This window comes from Mastomys coucha, unplaced genomic scaffold (assembly GCF_008632895.1).
Source record: "Mastomys coucha isolate ucsf_1 unplaced genomic scaffold, UCSF_Mcou_1 pScaffold15, whole genome shotgun sequence".
Taxonomy (NCBI): domain Eukaryota; kingdom Metazoa; phylum Chordata; class Mammalia; order Rodentia; family Muridae; genus Mastomys; species Mastomys coucha.
In genome coordinates this window covers 151170159-151185992 of record NW_022196897.1, presented here as the reverse complement: position 1 = coordinate 151185992, position 15834 = coordinate 151170159, and the positions used below count along the sequence as shown (strand labels likewise).

At 50.8% G+C, this 15834-nt stretch overlaps 1 protein-coding gene across 1 annotated transcript in view; it reads left to right on the top strand.

Moving 5' to 3' along the window:
• The window catches only part of Cdh22 (cadherin 22), a 125255-nt gene that overhangs the window by 68975 nt on the left and 40446 nt on the right, over positions 1-15834 (top strand). Inside the window, exon 4 of the mRNA XM_031372744.1 lies at positions 10000-10119. Coding sequence (XP_031228604.1) covers positions 10000-10119 — 120 coding nt within the window. The remainder of the gene's footprint in view (positions 1-9999; positions 10120-15834) is intronic.

Genomic DNA, 15834 nt, shown 5'->3' with positions numbered 1-15834 from the left:
GCATGCGTGAAGTCAAAAGTCATCCTCCAGTGTTGGTCCTTACCATACAGCTTGTCTTTTGTTTGTCCCTGTATGTCGAAGCTATCTGGTTTGTAAGCATCCGATGATTCTCCTGTCTCTATCCCCCATCTCACTATAGGCACACAGGGACTCTGAATGGGCACTATCTCACCCAGCTTTATATGGGTCTGGGGACTAGAACTCAGGTCCCCACATTTGCTCAGCCAGCGCCTTCTTATCCACAGAGCTGGAAACTCTCTTTTTTATGAGAGTGTTGAATCACACACTGAAAGAAGGGAACTGAGCGAGGGAGCAGCTTGAAGCAGGGTTTTCCAACCCAAATTACCCAGAGAGCTAGTTAACACAGGTTGCCGCATCCATCCCCCCAGGGCTCCTTTCTTTGCAGTGCTGGAGATCAAACTCAGCTCATGCACAGCTAGGTAAGCCCTCCATCACAGAGCTCCACCTCAGCCACACACCCAGGGCTTCCAATCCAGCCAGTCTGACTGTGCGAAACGGTAACAAACTCCCAGGAGCTGCGGCTGGGTTGGGTCCCACACTTGAACTGACACCCGCATTCAAAGAACATTGCAGGCGCAGGGAGCTATGGGTGCAGGGACCCTAGGACAGGCTGGGCTCATCGAGTTTGCCAGAAGAAGAGATGGGGAGGGTGGCAGAGCTTGGGTACCTCTGAAAACAGATCTTAAGCTGAAGTTCCTAGGACTTGGTGGCTGCTGGAAGGCTTTTGGTGGCATCTAAGTGAGATGAAAGCAGAGAGGTGATAAGACCCAATGCATACTTCAAAAGAATGGCCTAGCTTATGTTGATATAGACAGACCAAGGGCAGAAAGAGGTGAGAGGGGGCGCCAGCTGGACAGGTAAGAATCAATGGGAAAGAAAGATGCTAACATATTATTTCAGAGCTGAGCCCACAGGGTCAGTGCATGATTGGATATGGGAAGAGAGAGGGGTGAGCTCTGAGCAGCTCAGTATTGGAGCTGGCATGAAAGGAGGAGCAAGCTCATCCTTGGTCAGGACTGGGGTGTCCACCATAAACACAGGTGGAAACGCCCAGGGGACACCTGGCTCTGAGTCCAAATACTCTCCTAGAATCAAGGCGGGAGACACATCAGCAGAGGAAAGGTCAAACGCTTGGGGCTTCATGAAGTTGACAAGCAGTGAGTCTGGGCAGAGAAGCGCTTACCTGTGTGGTCTTTCAGTGTAAGGAGCCCCGATGCCTCCCCTAGGGTGTCACAACCTGGCCCAGATACAGTCAGGGGATTCCTGCATCTTCCAGGACACTAGAGTCTTCTGGGGTCTCCAGATCCAAGTCCACTTCTCCTGTCATCGACGCCAACTGTATGCAAAATACGGTGCTTGGCACCACTGAAAACACAGTGCCTCAGCTAGGCGATGCTGGAGCACACCTTAAGTGCCAGCACTTGGGAGGCAGAGGCAAACAGATCTGAGTTCAAGACCAGCCTGGTCTACAGAGTTAATTCCAGGATAGCCAGAGCTACACAGAGAAACTCTGTCTCGAAAGAAAGAAAGAAAGAAAGAAAGAAAGAAAGAAAGAAAGAAAGAAAGAAAGAGAGAGAGAGAGAGAGAGAGAGAGAGAGGGGGAAGGAAGGAGGGAAGGAGGGAGGGAGGGAGAGAGAGAGAGAGCACAAAGCCTTGATTCAATCTGTGTTTATTAGCCACCACTTTATTCTGTGAACTGCAGGAAATACAAAGAACATTGAAATCTGCCAATGTTTATTAGCACCCACTATATACAGACATCCAGGGTACTTGACTCTGAGAGCCTGGAACGAGTCACTCGAGGACAAGGGCATAGATAATGTTTGGGGAATTTACCTTGTATTGAGACCCACAGATAGAAAAAATTAGCAGATGCTTGGGATTCCTGGTACCCATTTCACACCCTGCACCCACAGTGTGCACACAGTGTGCAGGGTCACGGTGCACAGATAAACAGGGAATCATCCCAACCTCAGACTAGCACTTAGTCAGCTTCATCTCCTGTAAACTACCTCAATCCATTGGTAGCCACTAGAGGGTCTGAAGGTTTCATTTGGGCTCAACAGAAAGGAGTGCCACAATAGATTAGTGATGTCTGCTGTAAGGGTAGGGTGGGGGCATGGCGTACCACATAGTAGCCATGGTGTGGCTGGACCACAGGGTTGGGGCTCAACCGAGTGTGGATGTTGCAGGCCCCTGCCCCAATCCCATCCCCTTGGCTCCAGCTCCCTGTGAGCTGCATCTCTAATGAGTAGACGGAGCCTGTTTTGCAGTACATCGGCACTTCTTGGGATATTCAGTAAATAATAGCTATCAGCTAACACTGCTTTCACAGAGCGATTCGCCTTTATCCTCCAATCCCGGGAATAAGGAGGGCAGGTGTTACTGTCTTCATTCTGCCGAATGGGAAGTAAATTCAACAAGAGACAAGTGACTTGTCTGAGGCTCTGTAGTCAAAGCTGAGACAGACCTTGGAGCCAGAACTCTGAAGGCAACATCCTCTGCTTTCCTCAGGGGACAGTCTTGACCCTTTCTCGCAAAGTACTTTACAGCTTGAAATCTCTCGCGCCCCTAATCTCACCTCATCCTCTTTATGGGCTCTCTCTTAAGTGCTGACACCCCCATTTTGCAGCAAAGGGAACAGAGACCCAAGAGCAGAAATAAAAGTGTAAGGGCATGCAGTCTGTTCCCAAAATCTGGGGCTTGAAGAGGGAGGAGGGGGAGGTAGCAGAAAGGAAAAGAGGGTGGTTCCCGGGGGTATCATTTTCAGAAGGCAGCAAGCAGTAAACGGGGAGTCTCCAACTGTCCCATCCGCAGCCAGAGTGTGGCTCAGCAGCCCTAGGGCCCAAGCCAGGAATCAATCGCTGGCCTCGGCAGAGACGACTTCTAAAGATGTTTTTAATTAAAGTCCAGGAAGATCTATATGTGCTACATCCTCTTGCTTAGCAACAGCACTAGCTCCGCAGCTGGAGGGACAACAGGATGGGAGGTTTCTGGAGGGGACAGGTGACAGAAGGCCCTGGTCCTTAGGAGTCGACCCCCAGGGATTCCAGGTAATCCGGACAGGGAGGAGCACACCTATGCTCACTTCGTCTCTTCCATCAACAAGCTATTCAAAGCTGGCACGATGGCCAGCACGTGCTACAAAGGCCTGGTGACCCAAGCTCTAGCTCCAGGAACCATGTAAAGACAGAAGAAGGAAACCAACTCCAACAACTCTAACTAACCACACTGAGCCAACATGGCGTCTGGCACTGGGCGCCATGTTGGCTCAGTATGGTTAGTTAGATACACGCACAGGGTCAAGATGGTGGCTGGGAACCATAAGGAAAGATAGAGTGGGGGAGGGGTGTTCAAAGCCTCTGCAAAAGGGTCAGGGCAGACCTCACCCTCTGCACTGTGCTCCACCTCATATCACCTCCTGTTTTCTGTGTGGTACCAACTTCAAAGTTTTCCTCCGACCTCCACACACATGCCTGCCATCACACACACACACACACCACACACACCACACATAAAAATGAGTAAGATTTAAAATTAAAACTAACTAAATAAAAGAAAAACAATCCGTCCAAGTATGAACACCAGCTCTGTGCTGGGCTCTGAGCTAACATGGTACCCTATGCCAAGCTGATGGAGCCTCTACCCTGCCCTCAGGACCCTAACACACTGGGTCTGTATAGCTATCAAGTGAATGAATGCAGCTAAATTACAGGCAGAGATGTTTATAGGTTGACAAGGTGGCTCGGTGGGTAAAGGGCTTGCCATGCAAACACGGGGACCTGAGTTTGGCTCCCTGGCACTCAGCCAGATGCAGCATTGTCCCTCCCTGGTCTTGGGGTCTGCAGAGACCCCATGGCTTGCTAGCCAGCTACTCTAGCGGAATTGGCGAGCTCCAGGTCTCATGAGAGACCTTGTCTCAAAAAGTGAAGAGCATAGAAATAAGAGAAGACACTCTTAAGTCAACCCCTGCTCCTCCCCCTTTGCCACATTGGCCTTCTACCATTGGCCAGACTATTGTTGCTGATGCAGACATTTATCAGCATCCCAAGCACACCAGGTCACTCACTGGGCTCCATGAGTAGAGCCTCACGTGAGTCCTGAGAGGACAGAAGATCTTTAATGTAGGGTATCAGGAAAGCCCTTTGGGGGCTCCATCAGCCTGGCACTGGGCGCCATGTTGGCTCAGTGTGGTTAGTTAGATACACGCACAGGGTCAAGACGGTGGCTGGGAACCATAAGGAAAGATAGAGTGGGGGAGGGGTGTTCAAAGCCTCTGCAAAAGGGTCGCTCACCTCTTCAGGGCAGATCTCACCCTTCTGCACTGTGCTCTACCTCATATCACTTCCTGTTTTCTGTGTGGTACCATCTTCATTCCATGACTCTAGCTTGCTATGTTTCTGGTTTTCTACGTCTTTCTGCCATAGTAGCTGCCCCACTTTCTGTCCCTAAGTATCTACCCTCAGCCCTCCACCCTGACCCACTTTCCTGCCCCTCCTCTTCTGTGTCACCTCCCCTGGTGCTGATCTCCGGACTGGCCTCCTCCTCTGTCCTGCCACCTCCCTTTCTCTCGTAGCTACTTCCCCGCCTCTCCTGTGGATCATTCATCTACATTAGAGCGCCCCAGCTGGGCAGCTAGAAGCAAGGTCAAGCCCAGCCCAGCCAGCCCACATTATAAGTGATGGTCCAGGAGGGAGCTGGGAGGGGGCGGGAGGGCGGAGTTGGAGAAGGGACTTGTTTCCTTCATAATCTGAGTGCTCCCAGGGACTCGACAAGTGGTTTTTAAATTTTAATAGAAAGCATTCCGCACGGTGCTGACAGCAGCAGGGGGTGGGAATCTGTTTTTATAAATGTTGGAGAAGCTAAATGTAAGCCCAGGGTATCCCCAGGCCCAGCAGGGCAGCATGGGAGGTAAAGGAAGACAATTAGAAACATCTTCATAATAATGACACTTGGTCGCCTCAGCTGGGGGAGGACGTTGAGCTTTGCCAAAGCACTTAATCTCCTTAATCTCATTACGGGGTCTCCACATCCCGGATGCAGGAGGGAGAAAATACTATTGGCTATTTACAGATTTAGGAACCTCGGGGTGAGGGTCCTGCAGCCTCAGATGGGGCCTGGGAAAACACTGGAGTAAGAATTTACCTTTGAGGCCTTTCAGCTCCACCCCCACAGCACCACCTCTTCCAGGAGCCTGCTGCGGCTTCCTGTACCCCACGGATAGCCTGTGTTAGGAGGCCAGACAGAATGAATGACATCAGGGCCACCTGGATAAATCAGAGCTGAGAAGCAGGCAAGTCCCCTCTCTCTGATGTTGGTGTCCAGGGGTCTCCCCCTCAGGGTCGAGGACATAGCCTCCTGACTATCCAGCGAACCAAAAATGAGTTCCAATCATGTACATGTTACATGTCTGGCCCGTTGACCTCTTAAACCCATCATCTCTAAACTCCAGGGAGTCTCAGATTTACGCAGAGGGAAACAGACCAAACAAAGGGAAGACTGGCTTGTCCCCTGAGTAAGGTGAGGACATACTGGGATGTGACCCAGGGTTGTGATGCCTACCTACAGCCGCTGGAAGTGTGAGGGACATCACCTCTTAGAAGGTCCCACTTCTCACATTGTCCTCAGCTGGGAGGAGCTTTAATGACCTAGGGCACATGGCAGGCTTATTGTTCGATGCCATCTTCAATGCAGGTCCAGTGTGACTGGAGGGTGACATCCTGGACAGAAAGATCTGGGTTGGAATCATTCCCTACTGCAGAGTGGAGAAATTACCTCATTAAGCACTTGAGCACATTGAGCATGTCCATTTCCTTACTGGTCCAGTCAGGGGCCAGGTCCGCACTGCATCCATTCTGAGCCCTGTAGGAAACTTGTAAAAAACGCCCTTGCCTGGACTCCACCCACAGAGTCCTGTTTAATTGATCAGGAACAAGACTCAGCGTCAGTTTTATTTTAAAACCCCCAGAGGATTTTAATGTGTGGCCAGGCTGTGCACCGTCGGAGTCTGTGCTCTCTAAGGACCAGTCTTCCCATATTTAACATTCTGCACGGATCCCTGAGCCCTGAGATCCCGTTTACCCAAGAATCAGGCCATTCCTAGTCCAGTCTAACTTAGGCTCTTAAGAGGTGTTCAAGCAGGGGGACCAGGCAGAACCCTAGACGGCAGGGCAGGCAGCTCTCCCTCCCATCTCCCCAGCCCAGCCCATCAGGGACCGGTGAGCTTGGAGAATCTGAATCCCACCGCAGCCTGTCTCTCCTCTCCCCTCCCTTGTTCTCTCTGAGTCCCCCCTTTCAGTCACCAATTTACATCAACTCCAACCAATCCCCTCCTTCTACCTGGAAGACAGGGCATGTTAGTTTTGATACCAGATCCACCCGTCATTGAACTCCTGCCTCACTGATCACCCAGCCAGTTGAACATGGATGGGTACTGTCCTTGGTGCTGATTGCAGGAATGAAATCTGCCTAACGGGATCCATCAAGTACTTTTTAAAAAGATTATATATTTATATTTATATATGTATATATGTATATGTATATATATATACATACATACACACACATATATATACATATACATGTATATATACATATATATTTTTATAATGTGTAAATATAATGTATATTATATTTAAATACATTATATAAAATAAAATATAATGTATATTTATATATATATAAGGATATATTTACATTTATTTTACACATATGAGTACACTGTAGTTCTCTTCAGACAAACTAGGAAAGGGCATCAGATCTCATTACAGATGGTTGTGAGCCACAATGTGGTTGCTGGGAATTGAACTCAGGATCTCTGAAAGAGCAATCAGTGCTCTTAACTGCTGAGCTATCTCTCCAGCCCCAGCAAGTACTCTTAATTTCTGCCTCACAAATGAGAAACCCAAGGCACTAAGAGGTAAAGAGGTTTATCGCCCAACTCAGCCTCAGGCTTCTCATCTGTAAAGTAGATTTTTTTGGTTCCTTTCTTTCTTGAGATAGGAGCTCACCCTGTAGCCTGATCTCAAATTTATGGTAACTTCCCATCTCAGGACCCAGAATTCTGGGATCAAGAAGGGTGTTTGTTAGTAATCTGGCTTTGGAAATCTTCACAGACCTGACTGCAAGGCTTCTGTGTAGATTTCATGTGATGGTGTATGTAAAGCACCATGTGTGATATGAAGTGGTTATTCTGTATATGTAATGATATCGCTGTTGTTGAGCAATGATACCTGACCATGGGTTTCCACTCATGAGAGCTACATAGACTTTTAGAAGTCCTGCGGATCATTTGACACCACATTGGTGGCTTGATATTGGCCGTGGTGTGAGTGCTTACACGAAAGCGGGAAAATGAGCTTTGTTTCCCATCAGCCCCTGCATCTGAGGCACAGGCTTAACATAAGGACAGAAGAAACACGATGGTACATCATGAGCTGCTAGGCAGCAGGTATGGCAGCTGACCTGGAGGACAACGCCAGGGTGACGGTGACGTCACAGCTGTCTCCAGCCTGGCACCCTTCTGAGGAGCCTGGCCAATTCTGAGGAGCTTCTGACTAGTGGGGAGGGGCTGTGTGACCCAAGAAAGCCATTTCTCCAGGGCCTGGGGGAGCTGCGGTGAATCACTGACCCTTCACCATCCCCACGTGTCGGCATTAACTGTAATGGCCGCCATAAAGAATCTCAGATTGGGGAAATGATTCCAGCATCCCCGAGGGAATCCCTGGGATGCAGTCAGGGGGAGGGAGAGAGAGAGAGAGAGAGAGAGAGAGAGAGAGAGAGAGAGAGAGAGAGAATACTCAGCTATGTCCCCAGAGAGTCACTCAGCCCAGCATTGTGACTTGCCTGTGGGATGGAAGGAACAGGCAGGGAAGAGACAGAGAGACTCTGCCTTGTAACAGTTACACCAGCCCTATTTATCGAGCACCCATTGTGAGCCTGACACTTCGTGTATCCTCTCCCACTCCAGTGCCTCTGTGAGGGAGGCCTGGACACATTGTACACAGCAGCGGGGGGAGGGGGGGGCCTCCTGAGACTCCCACCTGCAGACTTCAGGTCTATCTGCTGGGCGCTGTTCTTGGTTCTGAAACAAAAGGATTCTCATCGTGATCTAAGGAACTTGGAGGAGTGTCGAGCGAGGCACAAGGGAGCTCCTGGCCTGTCTCAAATCAAGGTCCAGTGGTTATGGCTCAGCACACCAGGCTACTTCCCCCAGAGTCATTGTGTCTGTGCTGACACAGGTCCCCAAAGGGCTCTGACAGTGTAGTCCTGTGTTTAAATCCCACCATGTCCCCTCTCTGTACGCTCAAACAAATCTTTCCCATCTGGCCCATTTCCTCACCTGTAATATATTTGAGAGGTCCACTGTGCATCTCTGAGATGCTATATGGACTAGTGATGGACTAAGAGGCTGTGACTCTAGGTATACAGTAGGTGCTCAGCAGGAATTCATCACTCCCTTCCTCCGCAACTGAAACTATGTCCTTGGCCCCGAGTTGGCAACCCATGATCATCAGCATCAAAGGGAAGGGGTTGTCCTCTCTCCTCACCTTCTTAGGGCAACTCAGGTATGGCTGGCATGGAGCTGCAGCCAACAAAGAGAGGTGATCTGCAGGGCCTGCTCGGGAGGCTCCAGCGGCTGGGGGTGGGGGGTAGGCAGAGAGGAAAATGAGAAATGCAAAGGAGAGAAAAATAAATACATGTGTCTGTCTGGAATGATGGAGGGCCCCAGGCTGGAGGCGGGAGAGGCGGGCAGCAGGCTGGGCTCTGCAGAATTGCTGTACTGGCACTTGCAGACTCCCTCATTAGCCAAGCAGTGAACTGCCCTCACCTCCCAGCAGGCCGCTTGCTGGCCCAGAGAGCCCAGCTCAGCCCCAGGAGGGTCTCACCCAGGTCCTCAGCAGGACATCCAACTGAGGACATCACCCAGATGTAGGATCTCAGGCTCCGCCCCTTTGGGTCTTGTCCTGAGCTGCCCCAAATTCTCTGAATCTTCTCTCTCCCCTCCCCCCCCACACCTTTCTTTTTTCTAGAAAAGGTTCCCATAGACCTTCAATCTGCCCCTCCCCCACCGGACCAGTCTCACGTCCCAAGCCCTGCTTTCGTCAAATTGAACATGATGTCAAATTAGAGCCATCTCTGGGACAGGCCGGGAGAAGCTCCCAGTTTAATGAGGCAGCGTCGAAAATCAATAACTTAATTGCCGCTGTTTGATGGACTTTTATCCAATTTATGCTCTCCCCGGCAGCCTACGTGCTGAGCATGAGGAGAAGTGTGTGCGGCCTGAGGGGGCAGCACTGTCTGGGCATCCGGGGGAGGGGCGAGAGGGCATCACGGCCTACAGCTAACCACTTTCCGAAGGGAAGCTGCCCATTGCCATCCTCCTGCCTGGGGGCCAGGAGATGCTAGCCTCTGAGGCCTAGTGAGCTTGGTTGTACTTCTGCTCTGCTGCTGCAGAGATGGAAGACAGGTGGCAGAGTCCAAAATGAATCCAGAGGGGCTGGAGTGACTAAAAGCCCCCAGGGGCTCTCTTTCTAGTCCCAGCTCTGACTGTGCCTCATAACTATATAGATAATGACTGTTGTCCCTGCATCTGCCTTTGAGGGACTGCCCCTAGCTGCACTTCACTGGGAATATCAAATCTATTCTCCCACTTGTCCTGCAGACCAAGGGCTGGCATTCTGCCCATTTTGGGGAGAAACTGAGATTCCCTTGCTGGCCCTACGTCTGGGAACCAAGGGGTACTTGAGTCCAGATATAAATCTATGGCCACCTGCATCCCTAGGAAGACCCTGGGTCAGCAAGCAGGTTGCGCCTCAGTTTGAGGTCAGGGCTGCGAAGTGGGTGTCCAGTGACCTCTAGTAGATTCCCAAAGGGTCCCCTATTCTCATGGCTTCCCTAAGAGTGGGAAGGGACAGGGCTGCAAAGTTTCAGGTGACCGCTGTATGACCATTGTCTTGCTTGGTCCCCCGGGCCCAGGCACGTCCGTGATGCAGGTGATGGCCTCTGATGCAGATGACCCCACTTATGGCAGCAGTGCCCGGCTGGTGTACAGTGTGCTGGACGGCGAGCACCACTTCACAGTGGACCCCAAGACAGGTGAGGGGCTGGGGCAGGGGGCGGGACGGGGCTGGGCAGGGGCAGGGCGGGGACGGGGCAGGGTCAGAGATGTATTGCCCAGGCAGATCACTAAGCTCACTGACCCAGCAATGCCGAGGAAGCACAGAGCATGTCTTGGGTTCCAAGAGCCTCTGGAGTTGTGGGAAGGTGGACAGCCACACAAGAAGAGGAGAGAGCAGGGACAGGTGGACAGAGTCTCCTGCAAGAAAAGGAGTGAAAAAGAAAGGCAGGAGGCACAGCTGTCTATACCCTGTAAGGACCTCATGTACTGTCTTAGTCAGGGTTTCTATTCCTGCACAAACATCATGACCAAGAAGCAAGCTGGGGAGGAAAGGGTTTATTCAGCTTACACTTCCATATGGCTGTTCATCACCAAAGGAAGTCAGAACTGGAACTCAAGCAGGTCAGGAAGCAGGAGCTGATGCAGAGGCCATGGAGGGATATTACTTACTGGCTTGCTTCCCCTGGCTTGCTCAGCTTGCTTTCTTATAGAACCCAAGACTACCAGCCCAGGGATGGCACCACCCACAAGGGGCCCTCCACTTTTGATCACTAATTGAGAAAATGCTGCACAGCTGGATCTCATGGAGGCATTTCTTCAATGGAGGCTCCTTTCTCTGTGATAACTCCAGCTTGTGTCAAGTTGACACACAAAGCCAGCCAGTCCATGTATCTAAACTTAGTTCCTTGTCCTTGGGACTAAGCCCATCCCGTTGTGTCCTGGGAGGAGCTCCTTTCAAGCAGGTATTAGGCTCTGCTCCCAGGGTGGGAATTGATCTGACAGAAAGGTGAAGTGGCACTTCCCTCTTTACCCCTCGCATGCATGGGCACCACCGAGCAACAGTGACGCACCCACCATCCCTCTCTTCACGCATCCTGAGCTAAGACCCTGATGATTCTCTGAGACTCCTGGGAGAGTGCCAGTGAAGGCAGAGGCTCAGAGAGACAGATGACTAAGCTGAGGTCACACAGCTGGGAGAGCTGCTGACAATGATCCTGTAGGACGTTCTCACGACCCCTGGGCTAGGCAGAAAATGAGACGGTTATCAGATGCCATGTGTGGTCCTCGGAACCGAAGGGGTAGAATTTGCTGGGACATTTAGTATTTGAAGCACTCAACAGCAAAGACATCAGAGGGAGAGGCGAGATCGGGCATCCAGGGAGAGGGCATGGCACAGGAGAAAGCTAGCGGTGAGAGATGAGGCTGCACGTGTCCAGGCCGGCAGTGCTCAGGAGCTCAAGTTGAATCTAAGGACAGTGTGTGTGGGCGTGTGTGATGGATTTGGCTTTGGGTTTTTTGTTCATGTGTTTGTTTGGTTTGGTTTAGGGAGGAGAGGGAGGAATCTAGTCTATGAGCTCAGTTTAATTGTGTTCCCTTACACATAATATCTTCATTATTCTTGCCTCCTTGCAAAAAGCAATACATTTCAGGAAAACATTCAAACATTAAAGGAACGCAAAGAAGAGAGTGCTCCACTCCCAGTCCCCAGCCGCCGCAGCCCCACAGGTAGCGGCTGGTGTGGAAGGCCTGGACAGTCGCAGACTCATTTGCTTGAAAAAAACATTAAGTCACTTTGAAAATAGAACATCTCGGGGTTCAAGATTCAAAAAGTTCAGCTGAGTATTTAGCGGCAATCCTTCACCTCACCGGGTCCCTAAGCCCCCTTACCTGTGTCCCCAAGGCAACCAATGTAATTTTCTACTGGATATTTGCAGAGCTGTGCTACGCATGTACAAGGAAATAGGGCACGTGCGTTTGTCTTCTTTGCTTTACACGTAAGGTAGCTATAAACACACCTTACCCATAGCTGCTGCTTTTGCCTAACAATACATCTTGAAGATGGTTCCATATCGGTCCATAAAGAGAGCCCTCATTCTTTTATTTAATGCCTGTTATGGATATACTGAAATTTATTTCTGTGGTCCCCTCCTGATGGGCATGTACCCTGCTTCCAGTCATTTGCTATAACGAACAGTGCTACCATGAATAACCTCACACATACATCATTTTGAGCCGGTGTGAGTGTATCTGCAGGGTAATTTTCAGGACGTGAAAATGCAGGGTCACAGAGCGCATGCATTTGGAATGTCAACAGATAATACCTAGAGGTGTCAGATTACCCACTCCACCCTTGGATGGAGGTGCCCAGGTTTGTTCCTCCTTGCTGTGGGTTCATTGATGACTTCTGAGCTGGGAAGTGACATGCTCGGGTTTCATTTTAACAAGATCCCTCGGGTGGCATCAGGAAAGCTCGGCTCTGAGACAGGCATTGGTGGCAGAGAGGCCCCAGAGCCCAGGTGTCCAGCACAGACAAAGAGCCTCCAAAGACAACAGTCAAAAGCTGGTACTTGCCTAATACCAGCACGGATGCCCTAACACCTGGCTGGTTAGGAGACTGGAGTAGATGCAGGGTTGGGAGTGAGTATGTTGAGATGCTAAAGAGGAGCTGAAGTGAGATCCTACAAGGGGCAGGCGCTAGGCAGACCGGAGACCCTCAGTCTTCCCTTATCCTGGTCTCCCGCAATCGTGTAGGTCTGGGTGCCTCCCTTGGAAACAGGAGGAAGCAGATTAAGAGAACTCTACAGGAGAGGGATTGACCAATGTGTCCCAGGGGCTGACGCAGAGCTAAAGAATCCATCATCGGGCACTGGAGAGATGGTGCAGCAATTAAGAGCATTGGCTGAGGACCCAAGTTCAGTTCCCAGCACCACATGGCCTTACAACTATCTGTAACTCCAGTTCCAGGGGTCTGACCTCCTTTTCTGGCCTTCACAGGCACTGTATGCACATAGCACACATGCATACTCACAGGCAAGCCTTCTTACATATAAAATAAAAGTATTTTAAAATAAAAATCCAGCTTTAACTGTGCCAGCATGACGAGGGAAGAAATAGAAAGAAACTTCTAGAAGTTTCAGCCATCCATCCGAATTATGAACATGGAGCTCTGAGACTAATCGAGGCTTTTGAAATCTCCTGTAACTGTGAGAGACTAGGGTGAGGGAGGAATCAGGGGCTCCAGTCCGCCCAACGTCTACCCCTTGCAAGAGCTCAGGCACTCCTTTTTCTCTCTTCTGCATCTCCAGCTTTAGTGCCTACCCACCCCCACCTCGACCCGTACTCATAGGAATGCAGGGTGAGACAGCTTTGGTTCATTCAGAAACTAACCGAGCGGTTACTGTGGACCTGAGAACACACACCGAGCACCCTGGAGACAGCAGCAGCAGGTTATCCAAGATGGCTCTCCCTGAGGTTCTACTGGAGAAAGAAAACAAGCACATGCTGATGAAAGCATAGCGCTGGGCTGAGGTAAAGCTGGGCTGTGGAGGCGCTGGGTTCAGGCAAGGAGTGTGAAGGATTAGATGGAGGCTCAGAAACTGGAGCAGGCTTTCCTGTGACCTTGGAACACGGATGCAGTTGGGGTTTTCCAGGGATACGCAGTGCAGTCTTGAGGTCAAGGAGTGCGTGATGTGTTCAGCATAGCCCTTGCTACAGGGATCCCTACAAGTTTGAAGCCAGCCTGAGCTACACAGTCACAGGCCAGAGTACAGTACGACTATGGCTTGGTTATTTTGGGGTGGGGGGGTAGGAGGGCCAAGATTGAATCTTGCGAGGTGGGGAGGACAGGCAGGTGATAGACTCCATGAGAGTGAGGAGGCCGCTCTTTCTGAGGGGCACTGCCCACTGCTCAGAAGGGTCAGAGGTGTGACAGGAGAGACGTCCACAGGCCCAGGGAAGCAGAAACAGTTTCTCGGGAACCAGAAAAGGGAGTCCTTTCAAACCGGGTGGAGGAGTCCCAGTGGGGTCCTTGTTGGATTCTCCACTACTGGATCTGAAAGATCTACTCTGTCATTTCCCAGAATGCTTTGGATCTTCCCTATGTACTCCAGCTACCCCAGTCCCCACTTAGCATACCCGGGCACCACTGCCAGCCCCAGCTCCGTTTCCCTAGCCAGGAATATTCTGCCGATGCGGGGCTATATTTAGCTGCTACTAGGTACAGTCTGTTCTCGCTGCGCAGCTAGCAGGGAGCAGAGCCGCAGCAAGGCCTGAGAGGAAGGTGTGAGGAAGGTGGGGGGAGGGGCTGCGCCACAGGGCCGAGTGCCAGAGGAGGAATTAACTTGTGTGTTTTAAAGGCCAGGCCTGCCAGCCAGCCCCCCACAGGGGCGACAGGGATGGCATTTTCGGGCTAATGAGGCATCATGCAGGCTCCAGGGCCCCTTCTGTAGCATCTGGAGGAGATGGAGGGGTTGGCAAAGACAACTAGATCTGGGGACTCTGAGTGAGAACGAGGCAATGGCCTCCACCACGGCCAGGTTATGAATGCCAGCCAGCCCCTGCCTAGCGCCACCTTAGCATGGATGGAGAGACTCCCTCCGAGATGGCATGATCTTGACTAAAAAGTCACATCTGTGCCAGGGACAGCCATTGGTCCCAGAGGGGATACAACTCAGACTTGCTAAGCATCTGCTGTATGCTGGGTCCTGGGGTTGGTGTGGTGAGCTCAGCTCCACTTGGATGTATCCTTGTAGATTTTTCTTCTGACAGAGAAACTAGAAAGAGCCATCTGGGTGAGGAGGGCAGGGAAGAGGCAGAAGAGGCCACTTGACACATCTGAGTGCCAACTGAACACTTCACCCCAAGCCCTGGAGATAGCTTTAGGCTGACAAAAGACCAGCCTGCATCTCCAACCCCTGGGGTTTGTCCATAGGAGTGCCCAACCCAGGATGCAATAAAATAAAATAAAATAGAAGTGTAAAGAGTCTCTGAAATGTGGGAGCTGAGGCTGAAGAGATGTGAGTGAAGTTCGAGCTTGAGGCCCTGAGTTCAGATCGCCAGACCCATAGAAGGCTAAATGGAGTAGGTGGTGGTAGTAGTAGTGGTGGTGGTGGTGGTGGTGGTGTGTGTGTGTCTGTGTGTGCACATGTGTGTATGTGTGTATGTGCATGTGCATTTGCAGGTGTGTGTATATGTGTGTTTGTCTGCACAGGTATGTAATGGAGTAAGTGGTAATAGCAGTAGTAGTAATAGTGGTGGGGGGTGTGTCTGTGTGTCTGTGTATACACATGTGTGTATGTGTGTATGTACATGTGCATTTACAGGTGTGTATATGTGTGTTTGTGTGTGTGTGCACACAGATGTGTTCACCGGTATATGTGTCTATATGTGTGTATGTGTGTTTGTATGTGTGTGTGGCACACATGTTCATGGGTGTATGTGTGTGCACATGTGTGTATGTGTGTATATGGTGTGTGTGTATACATGCATGCTAGTAACCTCAGCATGCTAAGGTGAGATGAGAGGCAGAGACAGGAGAAGTCCCAGAAGCTTGCAGGTCAAAGCATGGGGTATGAAGTGTTGAGTAAGGGACCCTGTGTCAAACAAGATAAAAGGCGAGAAATGGACACTCTGCGTTGTCCTCTGCCCTCTCACAAGTGTGCTGTGGCATGTGTGTGCCCACACTCACAAGCGGGCTGTCTTAGCCACTTTTCCATCACTGTGATAAAGCACCATGACGAAGACACTTATTGTAGGAACAGTTCATTTCCTTCCAATGGTTCCAGAGGGCTGGGTTCCACAGTGGCCACGCCAAAGCAAAGAGAGCACATTCAAAAGACTGAGAATCTGGGCGGTGGTGGCTCACGCCTTTAATCCCAGCACTTGGGAGGCAGAGGCAGGCGGATTTCTGAGTT